This window comes from Equus caballus, chromosome 7 (assembly GCF_041296265.1).
Source record: "Equus caballus isolate H_3958 breed thoroughbred chromosome 7, TB-T2T, whole genome shotgun sequence".
NCBI lineage: Eukaryota > Metazoa > Chordata > Mammalia > Perissodactyla > Equidae > Equus > Equus caballus.
In genome coordinates this window covers 18,003,646-18,031,387 of record NC_091690.1, presented here as the reverse complement: position 1 = coordinate 18,031,387, position 27,742 = coordinate 18,003,646, and the positions used below count along the sequence as shown (strand labels likewise).

Genomic DNA, 27,742 nt, shown 5'->3' with positions numbered 1-27,742 from the left:
TCTTTCCTTTCTTTGTATCTTGTCAATTTCTTTCAACAATGTTTTATAGTTTTCAGTGTAAGATCTTTCACCTCTTTGGTTAAATTTATTCCTGGGTACTTTATCCTTTTCTTGCAATTGCAAATGGTATTATATTCTTAATTTCTCTTCTTGCTACTTCGTTGTTAGTGTATAGAAACGCAACCAATTTTTGTATGTTGATTTTATATCCTGTAACTTGACTGTATTCACTTACTATTTCTAAAAGTTTTTTAGTGGATTCTTTAGGGTTTTTTATATATTAAATCATGTTGTCTGCAAATAGTGACAGTTTCACTTCTTCTTTTCCAATATGGATCCCTTTTATTTATTTTTCTTCCTGATTGCTGTGGCTAGGACTTCCAATACTAGGTTAAATAAGAGTGGCGACAGTGGGCGTCCTTGTCTGGTTCCTGTTCTTAGAGGAATATCTTTCAGTTTTTGTGTTGAGAATGATATTTGCTGTCGGTTTGTCATATATGACCTTTATTATGTTGAGGTAATTTCCTTCTATACCCGTTTTATTTAGAGTTTTTATCATAAATGGATGCTGTATCTTCTCAAATGCTTTCTCGCATCTATTGAGATGGTCATGTGATTTTTATTCTTCATTTTGTTAATGTGGTGTATCATGTTCCTAGATTTGCCGATGTTGAACCATGCCTGCATACCTGGAATGAAACCCACTTGATCATGATGTATGATCTTTTTAATGTATTGTTATATTTGATTTGCTAGTATTTTTTTGAGGATTTTTGCATCAATTTTCATCAGTGATATTGGCCTGTAATTTTCTTTTTTGTGTGTTGTCCTTGTCTTATTTTGGTATCAGGATAATGCTGGCTTTGTAGAATGAGTTAGGAAGCCTCCCCTCCTCTTCAATTTTTTGGAAGAGTTTGAGAAGGATAGGTATTAAGTCTTCTTTGAATTTTTGGTAGAATTCACCAGGGAAGCCATCTGGTCCTGGACTGTTATTTTCGGGGAGTTTTTTGATTGCTGGTTTGATCTCCTTATTGGTGATTGGTCTATTCAAATTCTCTACTTCTTCTTGGTCCAGTTTTGGAAGGTTGTATGTTTCTAAGAATTTATCCATTTCTTCTAGATTACCCAATTTGTTGGCATATAACTTTTCATAGTATTCTCTCATAATCTTTTGTATTTCTGAGGTGTCTGTTGTAATCTCTCCTCTTTCATTTCTGATTTTATTTATTTGAGCCTTCTCTCTTTTTTTCTTGGTGAGTCTAGCTAAGGGTTTGTCAATTTTGTTTATCTTTTCAAAGAACCAGCTCTTGGTTTCATTAATTGAAGTTAAGTTGTTATCAACTTAAGATATTAGAACTATAAGATATTTTATGTAAGCTTCCTGGCAACCACAATGGAAAAACCTGTAGTAGATACACAAAAGATTATGGTAAAGGAGCCAAAGCATACAGCCACAAAAAATCGTCAGATCACAAAGGAAGACAGCAAGAGAGGAAGCAAGGAACAAAGAATCTATAAAACAGACAACAATCAACAAAGTCACAGTAGTCAGCCCTTACCTATCAATATTTACTTTAAACATAAAGAGATTAAATTCTTCAATTGAAAGTCATAGAATGGCTAATCAATTTAAAAAAAACCACCAAGATCCAACAGTATACTGCCTGAAAGAAACTCACTTTAGTTTTAAGGACACACATAGACTGAGAGTGAAGGAATGAGAAAAGACAGGTAAAGTAAATGGTAACCAAAAGAAAGCAGGAGTAGCTATAATATATCAGACAAAATAGACTTTAAGGTAAAAATAGTCACGAGAGACAAGGAAGGTCATTAGGTAATGATAAAGAGGTCAATTCATCAAGAGAATATAACGATTGTAAATATATATGCAAACTTGAGGGCACTAACTTAGGAATAAATTAACCAAGGATGTGAAAGATCTGTACACTGAAAACTATAAAACACTAATTAAAGAAATTGAAGAAGACACAAATAAATTAATAAATAAATTCATTAATACTGCTAAAATCTCCAGACTACACAAAACCATCTATAGATTCAATGCAGTCCCTATCAAGATTCCAAAGGCATTTTTCTCAGAAAAGAGAAAATCCTGGGGCCAGCCCCGTGGCCTAGTGGTTAAGTTCGCGCGCTCTGCTTCGGCAGCCCAGGGTCTCGCAGGTTTGGATCCTGGACACAAACCTAGCACCGTTCATCAAGCCATGCTGAGGCAGCATCCCACATACCACAACTAGAAGGACCCACAACTGAAAATATGTACAACTATGTACTGGAGGGCTTTAGGGAGTAGAAGGAAAAATATAATCTTTAAAAAAGAAAAAGAAAGAAAAAATAATCATAAAATTTGTGTTGAACCACAGAGACCTTGGATAGCCAAAACAATCTTGAGAAAGAACAAAGCTAGAGGCGTCATGCTTCCTGATTTCAAACTATATTACAAAGCTATAGTAATCAAAACAGTATGGTACTGACATAAAAAAAATGACACATACGCCAATGAAACAGAATTGAGAGCCCATAATAAATCCATTCTTATATGGTTAACTAATATTTGACAAGAGAGCCAAGAATACTCAATGGAGAAAAGAGTCTCCTGAATAAGTGTTGGGAAAACTGGATATTCACATGCAAAAAAAATTAAACTGAATCCCTATCTCACACCACCCCAAAATTAACTCAAAATGAATTGAAGACTGAAATTTAAGACCTGAAACTGTAAAATTCCTAGAAAAAAACATAGGGAAAATGTCTTTGACATTAGTCTTGGCAATGATTTTGGATATGACACCAAAAGCACAAGCTACGAAAGCAAGCATAAACAAGTGGGACTACATCAAATAAAACTCTTCTGCATAACAAAAGAAAAGATCAACAAAATGAAAAGGCACCCTATAGAATGTCAGAAAATATTTGCAAACCATCTATCTGATAAGGGGTTAATATACAAAATATGTAAGGAACTCATGCAACTCAGCGCAAACCCAAATAATCTAATTAAAAAATGAGTATAAGGACATTTTCCAAAGAATAGATATTTTTCCAAAGAAGATATACAAATGGCCAACATGTACGTGGAAAGGTGCTCAATATCACTATAATCATGAGGGAAATGTAAATCAAAACCACAATAAGCTATCACCTCACACCTGTAAGAACGGCTATTGTCAAAAAGGCAAGAGCTAACAAGTGTTGGTAAGGATATGAAGAGAAGGGAACATTTGTACACTGTTGGTGGGAATGTAACCTAGTGCAACCACTATGGAAAGCAGTATGGACATTCCTCAAAAAATTTAAAGAACTACCATATGATCCAGCAACTCCACTTCTGGGTATTTAGACTAAGGAAATGAAATCACTATCTTGAAGAAGTATCTTCACCCCCATGTTCATGGCAGCATTATTCACAATAGCCAAGACATGGAAGTAACCTAAGTGTCCATTTATAGATGAATGGATAAAGGAAAAAGGTATATATATGATGTGTGTGTATACGTATACACAGACACACACAATGGAATATTATTCAGCCATGGAATAAGGAAATCCTACCATTTGTGATAACTTGAATGGATCTGGAGGGCATCATGCTAAGTAAAATGTCAGGCAGAGAAAGACAAATACTGTATACTGTATGATCTCATTTTTATGTGGAATATTAAAAAAAGCTGAACTCATAGAAATAGAGAGTAGATTGGTGATTGCCAGGGCAGAGTCGGGGGGATGGGTGAAGGTAGTCGAAAGGTACAAACTTCCAGTTATGAGATGAATAAATCCTGGGAATGTAATATACAGCATGGTGACTACATTATACTATAGTTTACTTGAAAATTGCTAAAGTTGTAGATCTTAGAAGTACTCACCACACACACACACACACACACACAAACACACACAAAATGCTACCAAGTAAGGTGATGGATGTGTTGACTCACCTTATTGTGATAATCATTTCACACTATATATGTGTATCAAATCATCACATTGTACACCTTAAACTTACACAATATTATATGTCAATTATATCTCAATAAATCTGGGGAGGAAAAAGGAATGTTTATCTAACCTGAAGTCAGAAGATATTTTCCTGAAGCTGTTTTTAGAGGCTTAATTGCTTTAGTTTCAGACTGAGCTCTAGTATCCATCTCAAATTAGTGTTTGTATATGATGAGCAGTATGGACAAAGTTCATTTTTTTCTTTGTCAATAACCAAATGATCAAGTATCTTTATTGAAAATACCATCCTTTCCACAATAAATTGCAGTGATGCCTCTGTTTAAATCATGTAATCATAAACGTGAGGTGTTTCTATAGTCTCTCTTAGGTTGTATTGGTCTTTTTGTCTCTATTTGGGCCACCATCATACTGTGTTAATAACTGTAGCTTTATGCTAAGTGTGGATATATGGTAGTACAGTCCTCCAACTTTGTTCTTCTTAATGATTATCATAGCTATTCTGTGGCTTTTGCATTTCCATATAAATATTAGAATCAATCAATTTTTGCAAAGTTTTTGTTGAGATTATAATTGGAATTGCATTGAATCAATAGATCAATTTAGGGGAGAACTGACATCTTATTATACTGAGTTTTCATGAACATGATGTATGTCTTCATTTATTTAGATCTTCTTTAATTTCTCTCCACAATGTTTTATAGTTTGTCCTATAGAAGTTTTATACATCTTTCATTTGATTTCTAGGTATTTAACTTTTTTTGATGCTAATGTAAGTGGCATTATTTTTTAATTTTATTTTCTAGTTCATTTCTAGCTTATAGAAATATAATTTGTTTTTTATGTTGACCTAATATCCATTTATTATTTATAATTGCTTTTTTATAGTTTCCTTTGGATATTCTACTTAATGCTGTTATCTTTGGATAATAACTTTTATTATTCCTTTGCAAACTTTATACCTTTTATTTGTTTTTCTTGGTTTATTGCACTGACTAGACTCTCCAGCACAATGTTGAAAATAAGTTGGTAATTAAGGACATTCTTGACTTTTTCCTGAACACAGAGAGAAGGCATGTAATATTCCACCATAAGTTTTTACCTATAGTTTTTTGTAGAAATTTATCACCAGTTTGAGGAATTTAACTTTATTGCTGATTTGCTAAGATTTTTGTTCTTGTTATTGTTGTTGTGAAAACTCTGGTATTGAATTTTATCAAGTGCTTTTGCTGCATCTACTATATGATCACATGGTCTTTCTTCTTCATTCTTTTTATGTGGTAAATTACATTGTTTGATATTCAAATATTAAACCAACCTTGCATTCCTAGGATAAACTCCACTTCACCCTGATGTGTTACCCTTTTGATATATCCTGGATTTGATTTGCTAAACTTTTGTTTAGGATTTTTTCCTATTTGTTTATGAATATAACTTTTCTTTTTTGTAATGTCCTCACCAGCCTTTGATATCAGGATTATGCTGGCCTCATAAAAGGAATTGGGAAATATTCCTTCTTTTTCATTATCCAGAAGAGTTTGTGTGACTGGTATTATTTCTCCTATAAATGTTTGGAAAAATACATTAGCAAATCATTGTGGGCTAGGAGTTTTCTTTGTGGAAAGATTTTTAATTAGGGGTTCCGTTTCTCTAATGATACAGGACTATTCAGATCTGTGTTTCTTCTTGTGCCCATTTTGATGTTACTTTTCAAGGAACCTGTCCTTTTTGTTTAAATTGTCAAATTTATTGGCCTAAAGTTGTTTACAATCTCCTATATCTTTTCCTATTATTTTACTTTCAAACTTTTTCTGTCCTTGTATTTAAAGTGTATCTCTTGTAAACAATAAATAGATGGGTCTAATTTTGCTTAATCCTGAATCATCTTTGCTTTTAATTAGCTTGTTTAGACTCTTTCTATTTATTATAATTACTGTATTAGTTGGGTTTAAATCTACCATATTTGCTGTTTGTTTTCTACTTACTGATCTATTCTTCCTGTATTTTTCTTTTTTTTTGTTTTTGCCTTTCTTTTTATTAATGAAAAAAAATTTAATATACCGTCATTTTCTTCTGTATTAGCCTTTTAGTTATTTTGGTTGATTGAAGATGGCCATAAAGTATTTGCTACTCCACCTATTGAGAGGTGAGTGGCAATCTTTATCCTTTAATTTAGGCTATTTTAGTGGCTTGCTTTACAGCTAAAACCAGTGAAATAGAACATGACATTCTGAGACCTCTAGGTCTAGACATGCTCATTCTTGGTGAAGCTAGCCACAGGTTACAACTACCCTGAAACTGCCATACTAAGCTAGCATAAGGGAGAGGCCACCTAAAGAGATTGATGATTGGCCATCCCCAGTTCTATCAGCTATTCTATCCCACTTATCAGATGTATAAATGAAAAAGCCATCTTTGATATTCCATCTCCGGCAGATGTAACATGGAAAAAACCAAGAAACATGGCTGACAGCTAGAACTGAAGTCCCTGCCATAAAAGCCCCAGTTGAGCCATCCCAGCCATTCTCAGCTGTTCAAGTCATCTCAACTGAAGCCTTAGTCATTAAGTGAGACTTCCCTGCTATGCCATACCAGAATTCTTAACCCATAATTGTGGCACTAATAAATTGGTTTTTGTTTTACACTACTAAGTTTTGGGGTGGTTTGCTACACCGTAATAGAGTTCTAGAGCAGATACATATCCTTTTGATGGAGTAACCTAGAGTTTACAATATGTATCCTTGACTAATTAGTGTCAACCTTAAGTTAGTACATTTACCTTTTCCAGAACAATGCAAGAATATCATTACAGGTTAACTCCCTTTATCATCTTTTCATTTTGTGCTATTATTGTCAGATATTTCACTTACAATTTTGTTTTACATACCAGAAGACATTATTTTTCTTGTTTTAAACAGTCAGCATTCATTTTTTTGTTGTAGTAAAATACATATATCATAAAATTTACCATTTAACCACTTTTAGCTGTACAATTCAGTGAACATTAAGTACATTCATAATGTTATGCAGCCATCACCACTATCCATTTCTAGAACTTTTTCATCATCCCAAACAGAACCTCCTATACCCAAAAATAATAACTCCCCATCCTCCCCTGCTGCCCAGACCATGGTAACCTCTATTCTACTTTCTGTCTTTATGAATTTGTCTATTCTGGGTACTTCATATATGTAGATTTGTCTTTTTGTGTCTGGCTTATTTCGTTTAGCATAATGTTTTCAAAGTTCATCCAATTTACAACAAATGTCAGAATTCCATTCCTTTTAAGGCTGAATAATATTCCATTATATTGTAAATACCACATTTTGTTTATCCATTTCTCTGTTAGTGGACATTTGGGTTGTTTCCATCTTTTGGCTGTTGTAATACTGATGTGAAAACTGTTGTACAAGTATCTATTTGAGTCCCTTTCAGTTCTTTTGGGTACATATCTAGAAGTGAAATTGCTGGATCATTGTAATTCTATCTTTAACTTTTTGGAGGAAGCACCAAACTGCTTTTCACTGTGGCAGCACCATTTTACATTCCTATCAGCAATGCACAAGGTTTCCAATTTCTCCAGACTTTTGCCAACATTTATTTTCTGTTGTTTTGTTGATATCCATCTTAATGGATGTGGAGTTGTATCTCATGTTTTTATTTCCTTAATGACTATTGATATTGAGCATCTTTTTGTGTGCTATTGACCATTTGTAAATCACTTTGGAGAAACGTATATTTAAGACCTTTGCCATTTTTTAACTGAATTGTCTTTTGTTGTTGAGATGTAGGAGTTATTTATGTAATTTGGATATTAGTCCCTTACAGATATCTGTTTGGCAAATATTTTCTTCCATTCTGTGGATTGCTTTTTCACTCTTTTGACATTGTCCTTTGATGCACAAAAGTTTTTAACTTTGACATAGTCCAACTTATCCTTTTTTCTTCTTTTGTTGCTTGTGCTTTTTGTATCATGTCCAAGAAATCATTACCAAATCCAGTATCATGAAGCTTTTCCCCTATATTTTCTTCTAAAAATTTTATGGTTTTAGTTCTTGTCTTTAGGTCTTTGATCCATTTTGAGTTAATTTCTCTATACAGTATAAGGTAGGGGCCCAATTTCATTCTTTTTCATGTGGATATCCAGTTTTTCCAGCTCCATTTGTTGAAAAGACTATCCTTTCTCCGTTAATGATCTTGGCACCCTTGTTAAAATCAATCGATCATATATGTGAGAGTATATTTTTGGGCTCTCTATTCTGTTGCATTGGTTTATGTGTCTGTCCTTATGCCAGTACCAAACTTTTGATTACTGCAGCTTCATACTAAGTTCTGAAATCAGGAAGTGTTAGTCTTCCAATTTTGTTCTTCTTTTTCAAGATTGCTTTAGCTATTTGGGGGTCCCTTGAGATTCCACATGAATTTTAGAAGTGGCTGTTCTAGTTCTTCAGAAAATGCCATTGAAATTTTAGCAGGGATTGCACTGATTCTGTAAATAGCTTTGGGTAATATTGTCATCTTAACAATTTTAAGTCTTCCAATCCAGGCACATGGCATGTCTTTCCGTTTATTTATGTCTTCTTTAATTTCAGTATTTATTTTTACTTCTCCAGATGTTTACCCTTTCCAGGTCCCTTCATCTCTTCCTGCAGTTCTGTGCTTCTAAAGAATACCATAAATGGTATTACTTTCCTACAACTTGAGGAATTCCCTGTAGTAGTTCTTACAGAGAAGAACTTCTGTAAAAAATTCTTTGTTTTATTTGTCTGAAAATATCTTTATTTCACTTTTATTTTCAAAGAATATTATCACCATGCATAGAAATCAAGGTTACCATGTTTTTGAGGGGTTTTTTCCTCCTTAGCACCTTCAAGCTGAATTCCATTCTATTCTGGCTTCCATAGTTTCTCTTCAAAAGTCAAGAATCAAGTTTTACTCTTTCTATCCTGAAAGTAATGTGTTTTTTATTCTATGGCTTCTTTTAAATTGCCTTTTTGTCTTTGGTTTTTAGCAGTTTAACCGTGATATGCCTATGTGTCATTTTCCTGCTTGATCAAGTTGACAATAGAATAATCTAGCTGAGTCTACCCTTTGTCACCCTGGCATCCATACACTCCTCTTATAACCATATTTAACTTCCAAATAAAGTTAATGTTAAAATTATGCTTCCACCTAACATGATACAACTATCCCTCACATAGGCCAAAACCTGTTAACCCTCTTCCCAAAAGTAGCGTTATCCATCTTTGGATCATTTTTTATTCCGTTTCCTGCTTAGTCATACTCTACCTATGATATCTTGTAATTTAAATATTAGATGTAAAGTTAAGCGTTTAGATTTATTTCCTATTGCTGCTATAAAAATTACCACAAACTTAATAGCTTTAAATAACAAAAATTTATCATCTTACACTTCTGGAGACCAAAAGTCTGAAATGATCTCATAGAGCTAAAATCAAGGTGTCAGTAGGGCTGTGTTCTCCCTAGAGGCTTTAGGGAACAATTTATTTTCTTGCCTTTTCCAGCCTCTAGAGGCTGCCCACATTCCTTGGCTCATGGCCTTCTTCCAACTTCAAAGCCATTTCCAAGAGATAGCTATTGAGTCTGTCTCACATCGCATCACTCTGACACTGACTCTTCTGCCTCCCTCTTTCACTTATACGGATGCTTTTTCCACTTATACAGACCTCCTCCCCTTTTTTTTTGGTGTGTTAGTTCAGTGACATGAGGAACCCCAGATGGCCATGTGTTGGTATCTGCTTCCATTTTAATGGAACTATTGGTGTGTACCTTGGTGGAAGCATTTCCATGGGTGCTAAGACTTTTATATCCACAGAGCCCAAAGGTATAAGAACAGAAAGCAAAATTTTCACTAGTTTATCACTAGAGGTAATACTGGGAGGGAACCACTTCTATTTCCACCCCTTGATTCTCAGACTCATAAATGCTGGCTGTAGGAGAAATGACATCATATGTTGGTTGTTCAGAGTATATACTGTTACATGGAGGACATCATCCTAGTCTGAAAAGTCTTATCCCTGGAATTCTAACTGTAACTAAGTTCCCAAAATGCCATTCCACCGTTCTGTCAGGCCAGTTACTTTAGGTTGAAGGGGAACAAGGTAATATCAGTGAATTTCATGAGTATGGGCCCATCTATGTTCTACATTTGCTGTGAAGCAAGTTCTCTGATCATAAGCAATGCTATGCGGAATACTGTGACAGTGAATAAAGCATTTTGAAAGTGCAGAGATGGTGGTTTTGTGGAACCATCGTGCACAGAGGGGAAAGTCTCAATTCCAGTGAGAATAAAGTGTGGCCCGTGGAAGTGTTCCAACTAATAAGTGTGCCACAAGGAAGCTGGCTAATGCCCCCAAGGAATGATGCCATATCAGGGACTCAGTGTTGGTCCTACTTTGGCAAAGTAGGCATTCAGTAATGACAGTAGCCAGGTCTGGTGAGTAGAAACCCATGTTGCTGAACCCATGAAAAGCCTCCATTCCTGCTGCCCTGGTCACTTTGTTCATGAGCCCTTTGGGCAAGGAGAGCAGTGACTGGGGAAAAAGGCTGACTGACTACGAAGAACAAGTCATTTTGCCCACCTGATTATTAAGATTCCTCTCTGCTGAGATTGCTCTTTGGTGAGCATTCACATGAAACACAAATGTCTTCATACTTGGTCCCCATTTGGAGGGGTCTGACCTCTTCCCTAGACCTTCTTGTCACCAATTTTCTAACCATGGTCTTTCCATATCCTTGATCATCTAGCCAAGACATCAGTCACTTCCCCTCTGTAGATTTGTACCTTTGGCCACCTTTCCTTCCAGGCACAATGCACAACCAGGTATGCTGCTCGAGATTCTGTCTCCAGGAAGGATTTCTCTTCATCCCTGTCCTTCAGGCCCACCCCTGAGTGAGGCCGTGGTATATATGGAACTTCCAATGGGTCCCACTTTTCACTTGACCTCCTGCAGCCTGCTAGGTCTTGAGTTTGACCAACAGAATGCGGATAAGTAATGCTGTGTGACTTCCAAGACAAAGCCTTAAGAAGCCTTGCAATTTCTACTTTCTCTCTCTCTTTGGTACTCTGAAATCTCCATGCTGTGAAGAAACTCAAACTGAAAGTCTGTGTGGAGAGAAGCCCACCCATCCCCGATGTTCCAACAAACCAAGCTGAAGCCTGGATATGTGTGTGAGGCCGTAATAAATCACCCAGCTCCAGCGGATCTGGCAGCTGGCTACAGCCACTTATGTGAGTTGAAGCAAGACCAGCAGAAGTTCCCTGTCAACCGACAGGAAGTTGCTGTTGCTTTAAGCCACTAAGTTTTGGGGTGGTTTGTTATGCATCATTAGATAACTGATACAGTAATCTACATATTTAGAAGATATCATTCAGATTTTAAACCATCATAAATTTTTCTGCATATTCAGTTTGGGGTTTTACTTAGGGGAAATTTTATCTTCCTTTCAGAAAGAATATTATTTGTTTTGATGTGAACCGCACCATTTTCCACAGGCAATTGCAGTGGGGCTTCAAATTATCACACTGGTGCTATGGATTACTTTGGTTTGGATTTATTTGATTTAATTTAACATAAGCAAACTGGAGGCAGGGGAGAAGTTCACCAAGGGTTCTTAAGGGTTTTTTAAGGGAATAGGATATGAGGAGAGGGTTATGAATGAAATCGTTTTCCAAGATAGAAGAATTGTTTGGAGTTGTTTGACTAAATTTGTGCTAACATGACAAGTAGATAGAGTTTGTAAATCAGTGGAATTACTACAGGAACGAGGATGATTCTGTATTGATAATAATACATAATATTTATGGAGTGATTTCTGGTGCCAGAAGTTGTTCTGGGTACTTTACAAATATTAACTTATTTATTCCTCACCACAGCTGTATGAGATAGCTACTATCATTCCCATTTTTCAGATGAGAAACTGAGCAGAGAGGTTAAGCAACTTGTCAAAGGTCACCCAGCTAGTAAGTACTAACAGTGGAACCCAGATATTATGCCATACTCAGTGTTCTTAACTACTGTATTTTGTCTTTCTCCTAGATTACTCTGGAGTATACAGAAGTGACCCAACCAAAGTTCTGGATAGTTTATTTATAGCTGCTAGTGATACAATTACAAATTTAAGGGTAAAACTCTTGTGAGAATAATACCAGTATTGCCTGGCTAGTCAGAGCAAACCCTGAGTGGGTAATATTTCTTTCTTTCTTTCTTTCTTTTTCTTCTTCTTCTCCTCAAAGCCCGCCAGTACGTAGTTGTATATTCTAGATGTAGGTCCTTCTGGCTGTGCCATATGGGACGCCACGTCAGCATGGCTTGATGAGCTGTGCCATGTCTGTGCCCAGGATCCGAACTGGTAAAACCCTGGGCTGCCGAAGTGGAGAGCGTGAATTAACCACTCGGCACGGGGCTGGCCCAGATAATATTTCTAAAATCTAGTTTACATATATAAAATCTATTTTATGGTTTTTACTCATTTTGCCCTAATTAGAAAAAAAGCTAATTAGAGGTAGAAAATCCAGTTTTGACCACAAAATCTTATGTTTGAACTTTTAGAATGTTGCTGTATTCCAACACTTTAAAAGTCTGATTAATATAAGAAGACAAGGGGAGCCACGTCACATAATGAGATACATTAATCCTAAAGAGGTAAGGACATTATTTATTGATACAGCATCTTTTCTCCCCCCTTAAAAATGTATGGCTACTTTATAAATTCAATGTGCTTGTATTTGTTTCTTTTTTAAAACTTTTTAATTGAAGATTACATCCATGTAGAAAAGTTCATAAAACATAGATGGATAGCTCAGTGAATCATCATAAGCAAACGCCTGTGTAACCATCAACCAGATCAATGTTTTCATACTTCAGTCCGCTGCCTTCAGGTGTTCTTCAAATCACTGCCAACTCCCTTCTTTGAAAAAGTAACCATTATTTTGAATACTAGCATTGTACTTCAGTTTTCTGTTTTTAAACTATATATAAACAGAATCCTATAGGACTCTTTTGTATCTGGCTTTGTTCATTCAACATTATGTTTGTGTAGCTAAATTTCATTCATTTTATTAAAAATTATGACTATTCCATTTTATGAATATACTGCTGTTTATTCATTCTACAGTTAATTGACATTTGGATTTTTTCCAGTTTGAGACTATTATAAAGACTATTTCTGAGAATATTCTTATTCGTGTCTCCTGGTACACATGTGCATGAATTTCTTTTGCTTTCAGCTCCATCTAGAAATGGAAATGCTGGGTGACAGGATATTTTCCATTACTGTACTAATTTACTTCACCATCAGCAATCTTTCAGAATTCCTTGTGCTCTGCATCCTTATCAACACAATATTGTCAGTTTTTTAATTTGCATTTCCCTGATTACTAATAAAGTTGAGCATCTTTTTGAGAAGTTTGGGTCCTGGTTAAACTTCTCTGTGCTCTTTCAGGCCTGACCGCAGGCTTTACCTCACAGGCCTCACAGGGGAAATCTGCCCCTCCTTGCACCAGACTTGGCGCGCAGCCAATGTGCTACAGCCTCTGAAGGGTGTTACAGTGAAGGATTCAGGCCCCTGGCCAGTGCTGCCCTTTGGCAAATTTACATTTCCAGCCCCAGTGCTTTCATTCCTAGCTCTCTTTGTCTGAGGCCTTGGGCAGAGGTCTTCAGGCGCCTCTGCTGAGAGCTCTTTAGCAGGAAACCTTGAAGATGCTTTCCCTCCTCTGACTCAGTCTGCTTTGACCTTCCTCCCTCAGTTCCTCCCCATCCACCACCCAACACAAATACTCACCTCACAGTCCATAAAGCTGCCTGAGCCTTTTGTTCCAGACTCCCTCAGCAGTGAGAGGACACCCACGTCTGTGCTGATCCACCTCAATCTCCACCCGTGTGCAGTTTTGTGGCAGAAAATGGAACAGGTGGAGTTGTTGCTTCCTCCAGTCTTAACTTTAACTCTTGCTTATACCATCACAGTAGGTATTTAAAAGCTTTCTTTCCCTTTTTGCATGTTTCCCTGTTTGGTTACTCTGACTACTGACAGCTCAGCTCTCTCTGTCTCTCAGATCAGCTGAGCTCCTGACATTCTTTATTTAATGTCTTTTATGTGTATATTGTCTCTCTTATTCTTATTGGTTTTAAGCAGTTCCTTACATATTCTTTACAAAAGCCCTTTGTCAGTTATCTGTGTTAGACATACTGTTTTTTACTCTATGATTTGACTTGTCCCTCTTTTAATAGAGTCTTTTCATTGAACTTTTTATTATGAGAAACATCAAACATTTACAAAAGTAGGAAGAATAAAGTAATAAACCACCATGTACCCATCACCCAGCTTCAACAATTAGCAGTTCATGGTCAGTCATCTGCACCTCCACCTACTTTCCCCAACCCCTAGGTTAATATTTTGAAACAAGGCTGTCTTTTGATGAACAGAGTTCTTACTTTTAATATAGTCCAATTTATCAATCTTGTTCTGTATGGTTAGTGCTTTTTGATAAATTTTCCCAACCCCGAGATCATGAAAATATATTCTTACGTTATGTAAACTTTATTGATTTGCTTTTCATACTTAGATCTGCGATCCATCTGCGATTGATTTTTTGTGTATGTGTAGCTAGCGGTCACTTTCATCTTCTTCCATATAGATATCCAAATGATTAAACACTATTAAAAAGGTGGTCCTTTCTCCATTGCTCTGCAGTGCCACTTTTATCATAAATCAAGTGACCATATATGTATGAATCTGTTTCTGAGTTCCCTATTCTGTTCCATTGGTCTATTTTTGTATTACTATAGCTTTATAACAAGTCTGTTACATAGCAGAGAACTCCCATCTTATAATTCTTTTTCAAGAAGACACTTCCAGGCTATTCTTGGATGCTTTGTATTTCCATGTAAATTTTAGAATTAACTTGTCAAGTTACACGCACACAAAATATCCACCATCATGGAAAATAGTGGAGTAGGGAGCTCTAAGAATAACTGTCAGAATCAACTTTATTGGAATTCTGGAATCTACTTTAAAAAAACTTAGGGCAACCAGGAGAGTGCTTAATGAGGAAAGAGGCTGCTAAATTTTGGTGAGGAAGCATTGCTGTCTTTTTGCTTACCCACCTAACATGCCCCCCTCCCCAGCTTGATGGCAGTTGTGAGGACAAAGGTGCACAGTCCTAGTGTGGCTTTCTGGGGCTGGAGATCAAATACAGGCCTTGTTCTCAAAGATTTGTGGCGATGTATTCTTGCATATCTGGCCCTTCCTTGAGGGCCCTGCGCAGAAGCTTGCCTTTGTCTCACTCCTCTGTGCAGTCCCGGAGCCGGCCGGCTCCCAGCCGCCTGAGGCAAGGGATGGCAGACAGGGCAAGGACGGGCAGACCCAGAAGCCTGGGAAGACGAAGATACATGGAGGTGTGTGAACAAATAAAGAATATATGTTAAGAAAGAAAACCAGATAGAAAGCAGATTAACAATTGCCAGGGAGTGGGGAAGGGGGAGAGGGAATGGGGAGTGACTGCTTAATGGATATGGGGTTTCCTTTTGGAGTGATGAAAATGTCCTGAAAAGATAGGCTATACAATGCTGTGAATTTACTAAATGCCACTAATGGCAAATTTATATGGTGTGTATTTTACCACAAGTTAAAAAAATCTATTGGGATTTTGATTGCGATTGTATTGAATATTTACATCAATTTGAGGAAAACTGACATCTTAACAATATTGAGACTTCCAATCCATGAACATTTGTGGGAAGCATGGAGATATGTTGCCCAGATTCCTCTTCACAAGTGGACTTACTTCCCAGTCGCAAGGAGTGCAGTCAGCAGACAGACTCCGGCTGTGAGCATCTTTGGTTTCTGCCCTGCTTGGGGAGAACTGCCTCACCCTAGGGCAGTCCACACCCAGTGACCAAGCAGTGAGTGTGGGGGTGGGAGAGGGGAGGGGGATACAAAGACCAGTCTGGGGTGGAACAACTCTGTTGGGCAGTATTCACTCTAGAGCTCCCTGCAAGATTGGCTCAGGCTTTGTGGGGCCTGCATTGTAGTTCAAACTCTTCTTTCCCCTTCCTTTCAGAGGTGTTGATCCCTAATAAACATGTGGCACCTGAACTTCACATCACCCCTTCTTTAGAAACCCCACCCTGCAACATTATTTAGCTCTTCTGTAATTTCTCCCAACAGTGCTTCATAGTTTCCTGTGCTTGCACATCTTTTGTTAGATTTATACCTACTTTTCGTGCTTCTATACATGGTAATTAGAAAAATTTTATTTTCCAATTTTTGTTGCTAGCGTAGAGGAAGATAATCAATTTTTGTTTATTAGCTTTGTTCCCAGAAACTTTGCTATCCTTATTTATTAATTCTAATAATTTGTACATAGATTCTTCTGGATTTTCTACATAAACAAGCATGCCATCCTCAAATAATGAGTTTTATTTTTTCCTTTCCAAGCACTATACATTTTCTTTCTTTTTCTTGCCCTTCTGCACTAACTAGAGCCTTCAGTAAATTGGTGAATAGAAGTGTAACCACTGTCTCATTCCTGCTTTCAAAGGGAAAGGGCTCAATAGTTCATCAAGTAGGAGGTGTGCTGTGGGTGTCATACTAGAAAACTTTTATCTAAGAAAGTTCCCTTCTCTTCTTATGGAGCTAAGAGTTTTGTTTTTTCCTTTCAGTCCAAGAATGGAGATTAAATTTTATGAAACATTTTCCTACTTTGAGATAATTATTTTTCTTTTATCTGACTGTTAAACCTACTTAGCATTCCTGGAATACACACATTTTACTCATAATGTCTTATCCTTTTTAAATATCACTAAATTTAGTTTGCTAATATTTTGCTTAAATTTTTGCACTTTGTTCATGCAGAACATGTACATTCTCATACTATCTCTATTAGATTTAGCTGGCATCCTAAAACAGGTTGGGAAATGTTCCTTCTCTGTTTCTTTTCTTTTTTTTTTTTAAACATTGAATGTTATTCCTTCCTTAGATGTTTGGAAGGATTTGCCAGTGAAGCCATCTGTACCAGAGGTTTTCTTTGTGGGAAGACTTTAAATTATAAATTCAGTTTATAGTTATAGGTCTATTCATATTTTGTACTTTTTCTTGTGCTAGTTTTGATTAGTTGTATTTTCCTAGGAAGTTGTGCATTTCATCTAAATTTTCAAGTTTATTTGCATAAAATGATTCATAATATCCTCTTATGATTCTTCTAATGTCTTAGAATCTGTAATAGTTTCTCTTTATTTCATTCTTGATATTGGTTATTTCTGTCTTCTGTTTCTTATTTCTTATTTTTTATTGAAATATATTTGACATACAACATTGTGTAAATTTAAGGTGTACAACATGTTAATTTGATACATTTACATATTGTAATATGATTGCCATTGTAGCAATAATTAGCACCTCTATTACGTTATATAATTCTTTCTTTTTAGTGGTTGAAATAATTAAGTTCTAGTCTCTGTTGATGCAAATAATCCATAACCAATGTATAAATCAAAATTTGGGCGAGTTTATTATGAGCCTGTCCTGAGGACCATATAGCCCCGGAGAGTCCTTTCACAAAGGAAGGGAGCACTCCAAAGAAGTGGGGGTGTACAGAGTGGTTATATATTGTCAAAGAGCATGTATCACACATGATTGGAATGTCTCTTTTACAATAGTCACAAGATTGCTTTGCCAGCACAGCAGTTTGGTGAACACAGCAGGTCAGTGGTCTCAAGTTGGGTAGTCACAAGGTGAGCCCAACAGGTCAGCAATCAATCCTTAGTTTAGGGAGAGATGCTTATCCTTGAGGAAATGCTGATGTAGGGGAAGTTACATCTTTATCTTTAAGGGCATTGTTCTGTTCTTTGGGACATAGTAAATACTTAAAGCAGATATACGGTGCATGCTCAATGACCACATTGGGCCCTTTTGGAAAAACAAGTTTATGCCGAATTAGTTTTACACCAAACGCCTTCCTCATATACTCCAGTATATCCTGTTGCTTGTTATTTATTTATCATCTCTCATCAGGTTTGTTGATTATAATACAGTATTGTTGTCTATATTCTCTATACTGTGCATTAGATCTCTAGGGCTTATTTACTTATCGCACGTTTGTACCCTTAAAGAACATCTGTCTTATCCTCCTACCTCCCATCCCCTGATAACCACCATTTTACTCTCTTTTTTAAAGATTTTATTTTAGTTTTTTTCCTTTTTCTCCCCAAAGCCCCCCAGTACATGGTTGTATATTCTTTGTTGTGGATCCTTCTAGTTGTGGCATGTGGGACGCTGCCTCAGCATGGTTTGATGAGCAGTGCCATGTCCGCGCCCAGGATTCAAACTAACGAAACACTGGGCCGCCTGCAGCGGAGCGCGTGAACTTAACCACTCGGCCACGGGGCCAGCCCCTTTACTCTCTTTTTTTATGAGTTTAGCTTTTTGTAGATTCCACATATAAGTGATATCATACAGTACTTGTCTTTCTCTGTCTGACTTATCTCACTTAGCATGTGCTCCAGGTCCATCCATGTTGTCGCTAATGGCAGGGTGTCTTTTCTCATGGCTGAATAATATTCCATTGTGTGTGTGTGTGTGTGTATACACACCACATCTTCTTTATCCATTCATCCATTGATGGGCACTTAGGTTGTTTCCATATTTTGGCTATTGTGACTAACACTGCAATAAATATGGGTGTGATGACCAGTCTCATTGGAGTTTCTTTTTTATTTATTTATTTTTTTTTAAAGATTGGCACATGGGCTAACAACTGTTGCCAGTCTTTTTTTTTTTTTTTTTCTGCTTTATTTCCCCCAAACACCCCCTGTACACAGTTGTATATCTTAGTTGCAGGTCCTTCTAGTTGTGGGATATGGGATGCCACCTCAACGTGGCCTGATGAGCGGTGCCATGTCCGCGCCCAGGATGCGAACCCTGGGCCGCTGCAGCAGAGTGCACGAACTTAACCACTCGGCCACGGAGCTGGCCCTGGGGATTTCTCACTTTTATTAATCTTTTCAAAGAATCAACTTTCAGCTTTGTTGTACCTTTCTATTGTTCATTCATTTCCTACTTCTTCATTTTCTGCTGTTTATTATTTCCTTCTTTATATTTTCTTTGAATTGTATTTACTGTTATTTTTCTAACTTTTTGAAATGGGTGCTGAATTTGTTGGTTTTCAGCCTCTTCTGATATATGCATGTAAGGCTACAAATTTTTATCTATGCATGGTTTTAGCTGCAGTGTACAAGTTTTGATATGTCATTTTCATCATCAAATTCAATTCAAAATACTTTAAAATTCTATTTTGATTTCTTCTGGTTATTTAGAATTGTACTTTTACATTTCCAAACACTTGGGGATTATCGTTATCTTTTTGTTATCAACCTTTATCTTAACTGCACTGTGATTTCAATCCTGTTAGTTGTCAGTTTTTGTCCATTTTTATCTGTACTTGAAAAGAACACATATTTTGCAGTTGTTGAGGAGCACAGTGTTGTATTCATGCAGTTAGGTCAAATTTGTCAATTATGTTGATCACATCTTCTATATCCTTACTGATTATTTTTGCCCTAGTTATACTATCCGTTACTGAGAGAGGTGTATTAAAATCTTTCACTATGATTGAAGATTTGTCTATTTTCCTGGTAATTTATATGTTTTGAGACCATGCTATTAACTGAATACCAATTTAGGAGTGTTATATCTTTCTTGCGAATTGATCCTTTTATCATTATGAAGTATCTCCCTTTATCTCTAGCAATACTCTTTGCTTTAAGGTCTAAAGTCTCTGATATTAATGTAGCCACACCAACTATTTTTCATTATCATTTGCATGCTACACCTTTTCTGTTATTTTACTTTCAACATTCTGAATCTCTGTATTTTAGCTCTGTCTTTCGTAGGCAGTGTATTGTTAGTTAACATTTTTTATCCAGTAGTATACTCTTTGTCTTTTTTGGGAACATTTACTCCATTCACATTTAATATAATTACTAATATTTTGATATTTAAATATACTCTTTTATTCTTTACTGTCTATATGTCTCAAATGTTCTATTTTTTTAAAATCCTTTCTTGCCTTCTTTTGGACTGATTATTTTTTATTGTTACATTTCTCCCTCTTATTTTCATTCTTTTATGCTTATACAAGAGATTGCAACTTATATATTTGACTTATGAAAATCATATAAAGACTGGCATTTTAATCTCTTCCCAGACAATGCACTTATATCCTTTTACCCCCTTCTGAGTTATATTCTTTTGCTGTTGTACTTTTAAATTCTCTATTGCTGGATCATATGGTAAGAGTATGTTAGTTTTGTAAGAAACTGCCAAGCTGTCTTCCAAAGTAGCTGTACTATTTTGCATTCCCACCAGCAATGAACAAGAGTTCCTGTTGTTCCCCATCCTTGCTGTGTGTAGAGGCGTCTCATTGTTTTAATCTATAATTCCCTAATGACATATAATTTTGAGCATTTTTTTGTATGCTAATTGGCCATCTGTATTTCTTCTTTGGTGAGGTGTCTTTTCAGATCCTTTGCCCATTTTTTAATTGAGGTTTTCATCTTCTTATTGTTGAGTTTTAGGAGTTCCTCGTACTTTTTGGATACTAGTCTAGTCTTCTATCAGATATGTGTTTTGCAAAGATATTTTCCATCTGAGGCTTCTCTTTTCATTCTCTTAGCTGTGTCCTTTGCAGAGCATTAATTTTAATGAAATCTATATTATCATATTTTTCTTTCATGGTTCATGCTTTTGGCATTGTATCTAAAAAGTCATCATCAAACCCAAAGTCACCTAGATTTCCTCCTATGTCATCTTCTAGGAGTTCTATAGTTTTGCATTTTGCATTTAGGTCCATTATCAATTTTCAGTTAATTTTTGTAAAAAATGTAAGGTCTGTGTCTAGATTCATCTTTTTAAGAATTTTGCCTGTGGATGTCCAGTTGTTCCAACGCTATTTGTTGAAGACTATGCCTTCTCCATTGAATTGCCTTTGATCCTTTGTCACAGATAAGTTGCCTATATTTATGTGGGGTTATTTCCAGGCTCTCTCTTCTGTTCCATTGATCTATTTATCTATTCTTTCACCAATATCACACTGTCTTAATTATTGTAGCTTAATAATAAGTCTTGAAGTTGGGTAGTGTCAATCCACCAAGTTTGTTCTTCTCCTTCAATACTGTATTGGTTATATTATGTCTTTTGCCTTTCCATATAAAATTTAGAATTGATTTGTCCATATCCACAAAATAAGTTGCAGGAATTTTCATTGGGATTGCATTGAATCTAAAGATCAAGTTGGGAAGAATGGACATCGTGACAGCATTGAGTCTTCCTGCCCAGGTACATAAAATATCTCTCCTTTTATTTAGATCTGCTTTTATTTCTTTCATCACAGTGTTGTACTTTTCCTCATGTAGATTTTTACATATTTTGTTAGATTTATACCTAATTATTTCAATTTTGGGGGGGAGGGCTAAGTAAAAGGCATTGTATTTTTAATTTCAAACTCTAATTTTTCATTGCTGGTATATACGAAAGCAATTGACTTTTGTATGTTAACATTGTATCCTCCAATGTTTTTATAATTGCTTATTAGTTCCAGGAGTCTTTTTGTTGATTGGTTGGGATATTTCATATAGACTATCATGTTGTCTGAACAAAGACAGGTTTTTTTCCTTCTCAATTTTTATACCCTTTCTTTTCTTTTCTCGTTGTATTAGCTAGGATTTCCAATATGATGTTGAATAGGAATGGTGAAGTGCCATCTTTGCCTTGTTCCTGATCTTAGCAAGAAAGCATCTCGCTTCTCACCAATAAGAATGATGTTAGCTGTAGGTTTATTGTAGATGTTCTTTATCAAGCTGAGAAAGTTCCCCTCTATTCCTAATATGCCAAAGTTTTTTATCGTGAATGGATGTTGGATTTTGTTAAATGCTTTTTCTGTATCTGTTGATGTGATCATATGATTTTTCTTCTTTAGCCTATTGATGTAATGTGATAGTGGCCTTGCCTACCTGGAATGAATCCCACTTGGTCATGGTGCATAATCCTTTTAATTTTTTTGTTGGATTTGATTTGCTAATATTTTGTTGAGAATTTTTGCGTCATGTGCCTAAGAGATATTGGTCTGTAGTTTTCCTTTCTTGTAATGTCTCTGTCTGGTTTTGTTATTAGGGTACTGCTGACATCACAGAATGTGTTAGGAAGTATTCCCTTTGCTTTTCTTTCCTGGAAGAGATTGAATTAGTGTAATTTCTTCCTTTAATGTTTGGTAGAATTCCCCAGTGAACTCATATGGGCCTGGCTCTTTCTGGTTTGAAAGGTTAATTATGGATTCAATTTCCTTAATAGATATTGGCCTATTCAGATTGTCTGTTTTAACTTGTGTGAGTTTTGGCAAGTTGTAGCTTTCAAGGAGTTGATCCATTTCATATAGGTTATCAAATTTGTGGGCATAGAGTTCTTCGTAATATTTGTTTATTTTCCTTTTAGTGTCCATGGAATCAGTAGTAATGGCACCTCTTTCATTTCTGATATTAGTCATTTGTGTCTTCTCTCTTTTTTTCTCAGTTAGCCTAGCCAGAAAGCTTCTTGATTTTATTGATCTTTTCAGACAACCAGCTTTTGCTTTCTTTGATTTTTCCCTTTTAATTTCCTGTTTTCAATTTCTGTGAGTTCTGTTCTAATGTTTTATTATTTCTTTTCTTCTGCTTACTTTGGATTTAATTTGTTTTTCTTTTCCTAGTTTCTTAAGGTGAAAGCTTAGATTATTGATTTCATATCTTTCTAATATATGCATTCAATGCTATAAATTTTCCTCTAAGCACTATTTTTGCTGCATCTCACAAATTTTGATAAGTTGTATTTTCATTTTTGTTTAGTTAAAAATATTTTTAAATTTCTCTTGAGACTTCTTATTTGACCCATTTGTTATTTAGAAATGTGTTGTTTAATTTCCAGGTTTTGGTGCTTTCCAACTATCCTTCTGTAACTGATTTCTATTTTAATTCCATTGGGGTCTGAGACTATACTTTGTATGATTTCTATCCCTTTGCATTTGTTAAGGTGTATTTTATTGCCCAGCACATGTTCTATCTTGGTAAATGTTCAGTGTAAGTAGGACAAGACTGTACATTCTGCTATTGTTGGATGAAGTGTTCTATAAATGTTAATTAGATCGAGTTGATTGATGAAGCTGTTCAGTTTAATTATGGCTTTATTGGTTTTCTGTCTGTTGAATCTGTCAATTCCTGATAGAGGGGTGTTGATGTTTCTAACTATAATAATGGATTCATCTAGTTCTCCTTGCAGGTCTATAAGTTTTTACCTTACATATTTTGATGCTCTGTTGTTAGATATATACATATTAGGGATTATTATGTCTTCTTAGGGAATTGACCACTTTATCATCACGTAAGTCTTCTTTTTTTCCTTGATAATTTTCCTTGCTCTGAATTCAGCTTTGTCTGAAGTTAATATAGCTGCTCAATTTTCATTTGATTAGCATTAGGTAATATGCTATATCTTTTTTCATTTTCATTTGATTAGTGTTAGTTAATATGTTATATCTTTTTTCATTCCTTTGCTTTTAACCTATGTGTCTTTATATTCAAAGTAGGTTTTTTGTAGATGACATAATAGCCAGGTCTTATTTTTTAATCCACTCTGACAATCTCTGCCTTTTAATTAGTATATTTAGACCATTGACATTTAAAGTGATTATTGATATAGTTTGATTGATATCTACCATATTTGTTACCATTTCCTATTTGTTACCCTTATTCTTTGTTTCTTTTTTTGTCTTGTACTCTTTTTCTGCCTTCTCTGGTTTTAATTGAGCATTTTATATGATTACATTTTCTTTCCGTTCTTTCCTCTTTCTTATAATATCAATTATACTTCTTTTTTCTTTTTTGGTTGCCCTAGAGTTTTCAGTGAACATTTACAACTAAGTCCACTTTAAATAATATTGTTCTAGTAAATGAAATCTCCCATAATCTCTCCTGAGCTTAGGAGACAAAGTCATTGTAGAGGAAAGGGACCTGCCTCAAACACACAGCCTACCCCCTACCCCCATTTGAGTCTGCAGGTGGTAGGAGGATAAAGAATTAAGCTCAAATCTTCCAAAGAGTGTAACTGAATCTCCCACAGTCTTTCATGGTTAAGGAGATAGAGACCTGTCAGGACCACATTTGAGAAACAGGGAAAAACTAGAAGCGGACAAACCAGGTATGGATTACTAAAACTGCAATCCACATTTGACCCAGCTCAATCTTCTGACTGGATTGATGTGATCAGCCCCTCACCCGAACTGACTAAAAGAGGAAGGGTAAAAATTCATGGAGCTATACACTTAATATTTGTCTATTTTAGTGGGAAAAAAGTATATAGAGTTTATGAATTTTATATATATAAAGTATATATTATATATAAAGTATATATTTATAATGAATTTTATAAATATATTGTTTGAGATCCTGTTATAAAAAATTTTTATATTTGAACTATGACCCTATATATGTATGTATGTGTGTATATATATGTATATATACTATATATATTTTGTATGTATAATTTATATATAGTATATATATTATTTTTATTCAGAAGAAAATTGTGCAAAACTAATGTTGTCCTTCAGGTTTTATCAACTGAACAATTTAGGATAAAATATATTTTCTTATCATCAGGAGACAAAGTTGAACTGTCTTCTGATAGAGGACCAACAATTTTTTCTCTACTTTCTATTTGATGCAGGGCACTAAAATTTAGAAGACCAATTATATACAATTCCTACAACATTTAAACATGGATTTTTGATTAATAAAAGCTAGTTAGGAAAGGTCATCAGGTGTCAAATTCAGATTGACCAGTCACAATTTTTTTCTCTGAATTTACCTGTAAGATAGAGTTTAATATGTATGTCATTCTTTGAGGATTTATTTAAACTTTTGCTTTATGACTAACAAATCACTTGGCTTTTATAATATATTGCATAGAAAGGAAACATAGTTTGGTATCGTTTTTCCAGTTATCATGTAAGATATTTTACTTATTGAATGTCCATAAGAAATTAAATCTTAAAATATTTTCTAATTTAAAATTATTTGAGATTTATTCTCTTGACCTATTTCATAAAAAACCAATATTCAGCAACTGTTTTAACGTGATACAGTGAGAATTAGTGAGCTGATATATACAGAATGTTGAAGAGTAATATATATTTAGTAATATATATTTTTTATAGGCAGAGCTTCTAGATGCTGCTGCTGGCATTCATGTACGATTCAGGCTAGGTGGTGTAAGTATGGATGAATTCTTATTTATTAGTTTTAAGCCATATTTATATGTAATTTAAAAGATATATTTTTTTAAATGTAAACCATTTTTATAATTAGATTACAAATGTCTTTTGAACTTTTCCATCTACAGGTTAAATTTCCACCTGAAATATATTATAAAATTTTCACTCACAGACATATTGAAGATCTATGTGCTAATAGCCCCAGAGATTACACAAAACTTCCAGTAAAACATACATCTCATATTAAAAGCAATAATCCTCAGGAAGAGGATCAAAGTGGCTGGTATCGTCGTACAGAGAACAATGGCTGGAGACCTGTTTCTGATAGAGTAAGAAAAGACAAATATTGCTAATTTTGAATTTTATATATTTAGAAACCCACTTGTCTTTTTGAAAATTAATTTTAAAAAACGTTTATAAATAATAAATCTTAGCAATTTGGCTGATAATTGCTTAAGTTAACTACTCTGGGGTTACTAATTATACTTCAGGATACAGCAATATGTCTTTTTTTCCTTATATTTGCTTCTACTTTTAGTAATCAGCTTTGATCTAGGCCGTCTTTAGATGCTCTCTAGTATCAGCAATTTACCATCTTTATAACAAAGCAAATTTGAAGCTGTTGTTGACTCTACATTAATCCTTGGACTAGAGGTGGGAGGTCTTGAGAATAATAAGATATTTTCTTTTATATAGAGCTGGTAACAGCAAAGACTAATGGGAAATCATTTGGATTTTCATGGTGTTGGGGAATTTAACATGTACTCATATGAATTGACAGAATTATTTTTAAACATACATAGTTCTAATGCATATATGTGATTTGGGGACTTTTCTATGGACACCCATTGGTGTCCATTAATCTCCTTTTTGTGGAGATAATTTCTGCCTAAGCATATTTGTAAGTTATACTTTATAGGTTAACATGATCTCATTCTATAGCCCTAGATGTCTGTTTATAGACCTCAAGTGTCTTCCTTCAAATCCTCCATCTCTGGTATACAGATTGTAGATTGTGGGCTGTTGAATATACTAAATATGAAAGGTGAAAATGATCAAGGTGTGAATTCATTCATTCATTCATTCAGCAAACTTTATTGCATATCAACCATGTGTCAGGCACTGTACTATATGCTAGGGATACAGTGGTAAATAGCAAGAGTCCTTCCTCTCAAGTAGTTTGCCTTTTAATTAGGGAGACAGTCAAGTAAACAGGATATTTCAGTACAGTGCAATAAATATGTGCTTTAATTGGGGCAAATACAGAGTGTTGTGGGGGATAGCAAACTCTCCTCCTTGTTATTTAATGTGTATGTGGTGGGGGAGGAGGAATGAATTGGAAGCAGGAAAATAGGCAACCAGGTAGGATAAAATGTCATACAGGGGAAAGCATGAACTCTTGGGGCATAATGGTGAGAATTCCATGTTCTTGGAGGGTACCTATACTCCTTGAGGATTAGAGTCTTCAAAAGTCAAGAGTAGGTCAAGTCTGTTCTTAAAACACTCTTAGAATATGTCCGTTAATTTCTTCATTTATTATTCATTCATTATTAATAATTCATTCATAATTCATTCGTTATACATTATTAAGAATACTTATTAAGTATCTCAGTACACTAGTACTTTATCAGTCTTCCTGTGGTGTGTGCCTCTGAAGGTCACCCATCACTACTCACCCATAACTTAATTAGAAATGCCTTAAAAGGGTCTGTCCTCTCCTCTATTTCTATCGTGTCATATTCCTACTGAACACACAAAAGTTCCTGTCTATAGCCAGACAACTTCACAATCAGTATTTCAACATTTTGTGTATTCATTTTTCATTTCTCAATAGTTTTGGATGTCTACTGAACATGTAATGATGGGAGATGAAAAAGAAAGTGAATTCCATTTCTCTAAATTGAAGAGAAGGCAAGATATGGAAAAGAAAAGAAAAATTAGAAAAATAGAGTGGATGAGGCAAATGTAAGTTGATGAAATTCTTAGACTTACTAATGAAGTATCCAGTATTTTAAGTTTTTTAAAAAAATTGCTATCATTAATAAAATAACTACATGTTATTTTAAAAAGAAAATGTAAGATTACAGTTATATTTTTTAAAATACTGAGAAAGCAAACAAGAAAACATAAGTGCCTACTATGTGCCAAAACTGTTAGTCTCCAGGATATTACTGGGAAAAGACATGTTGTCTTTGACCCTGAGGAAATTACAATCTATTGGAACATCAGATATGAAAATAAGCATATACTCTTATATATCAGATAACTTTCATTTGGCCCTTTGGACCCATTCTATACCCTTCTCAACCCTTCTTTCTGCCCTAAGAGACTGACCTATGTGGATTACACTAAAAGTTATTCTGGACCTATCTAACGAATGTTAAAAGCAAGTCTGAAAAAATCGAATTGTTTCCAGGTTTACTTGACTGCATACCAGAAAAAAGCCCCAAA

General features: G+C 35.1%; 1 protein-coding gene across 13 annotated transcripts in view; it reads left to right on the top strand.

Annotated features, from left to right (window-relative positions):
* The window catches only part of C7H11orf65 (chromosome 7 C11orf65 homolog), an 84,862-nt gene that overhangs the window by 30,114 nt on the left and 27,006 nt on the right, over window positions 1-27,742 (top strand). For 4 of the 13 annotated variants that reach the window (XM_001499508.5, XM_070273586.1, XM_070273587.1 and 1 more), the window contains 4 exons: window positions 12,546-12,638; window positions 25,235-25,288; window positions 25,420-25,620; window positions 27,126-27,256. In XM_001499508.5, the coding sequence (XP_001499558.3) occupies window positions 12,546-12,638; window positions 25,235-25,288; window positions 25,420-25,620; window positions 27,126-27,256 (479 nt within the window). Of the gene's footprint in view, window positions 1-11,081; window positions 11,225-11,905; window positions 11,957-12,545; window positions 12,639-21,209; window positions 21,328-25,234; window positions 25,289-25,419; window positions 25,621-27,125; window positions 27,257-27,742 lie in introns of those variants that run through there. The other 9 variants (XM_070273593.1, XM_070273591.1, XM_070273589.1 and 6 more) reach the window with 5 other exon arrangements.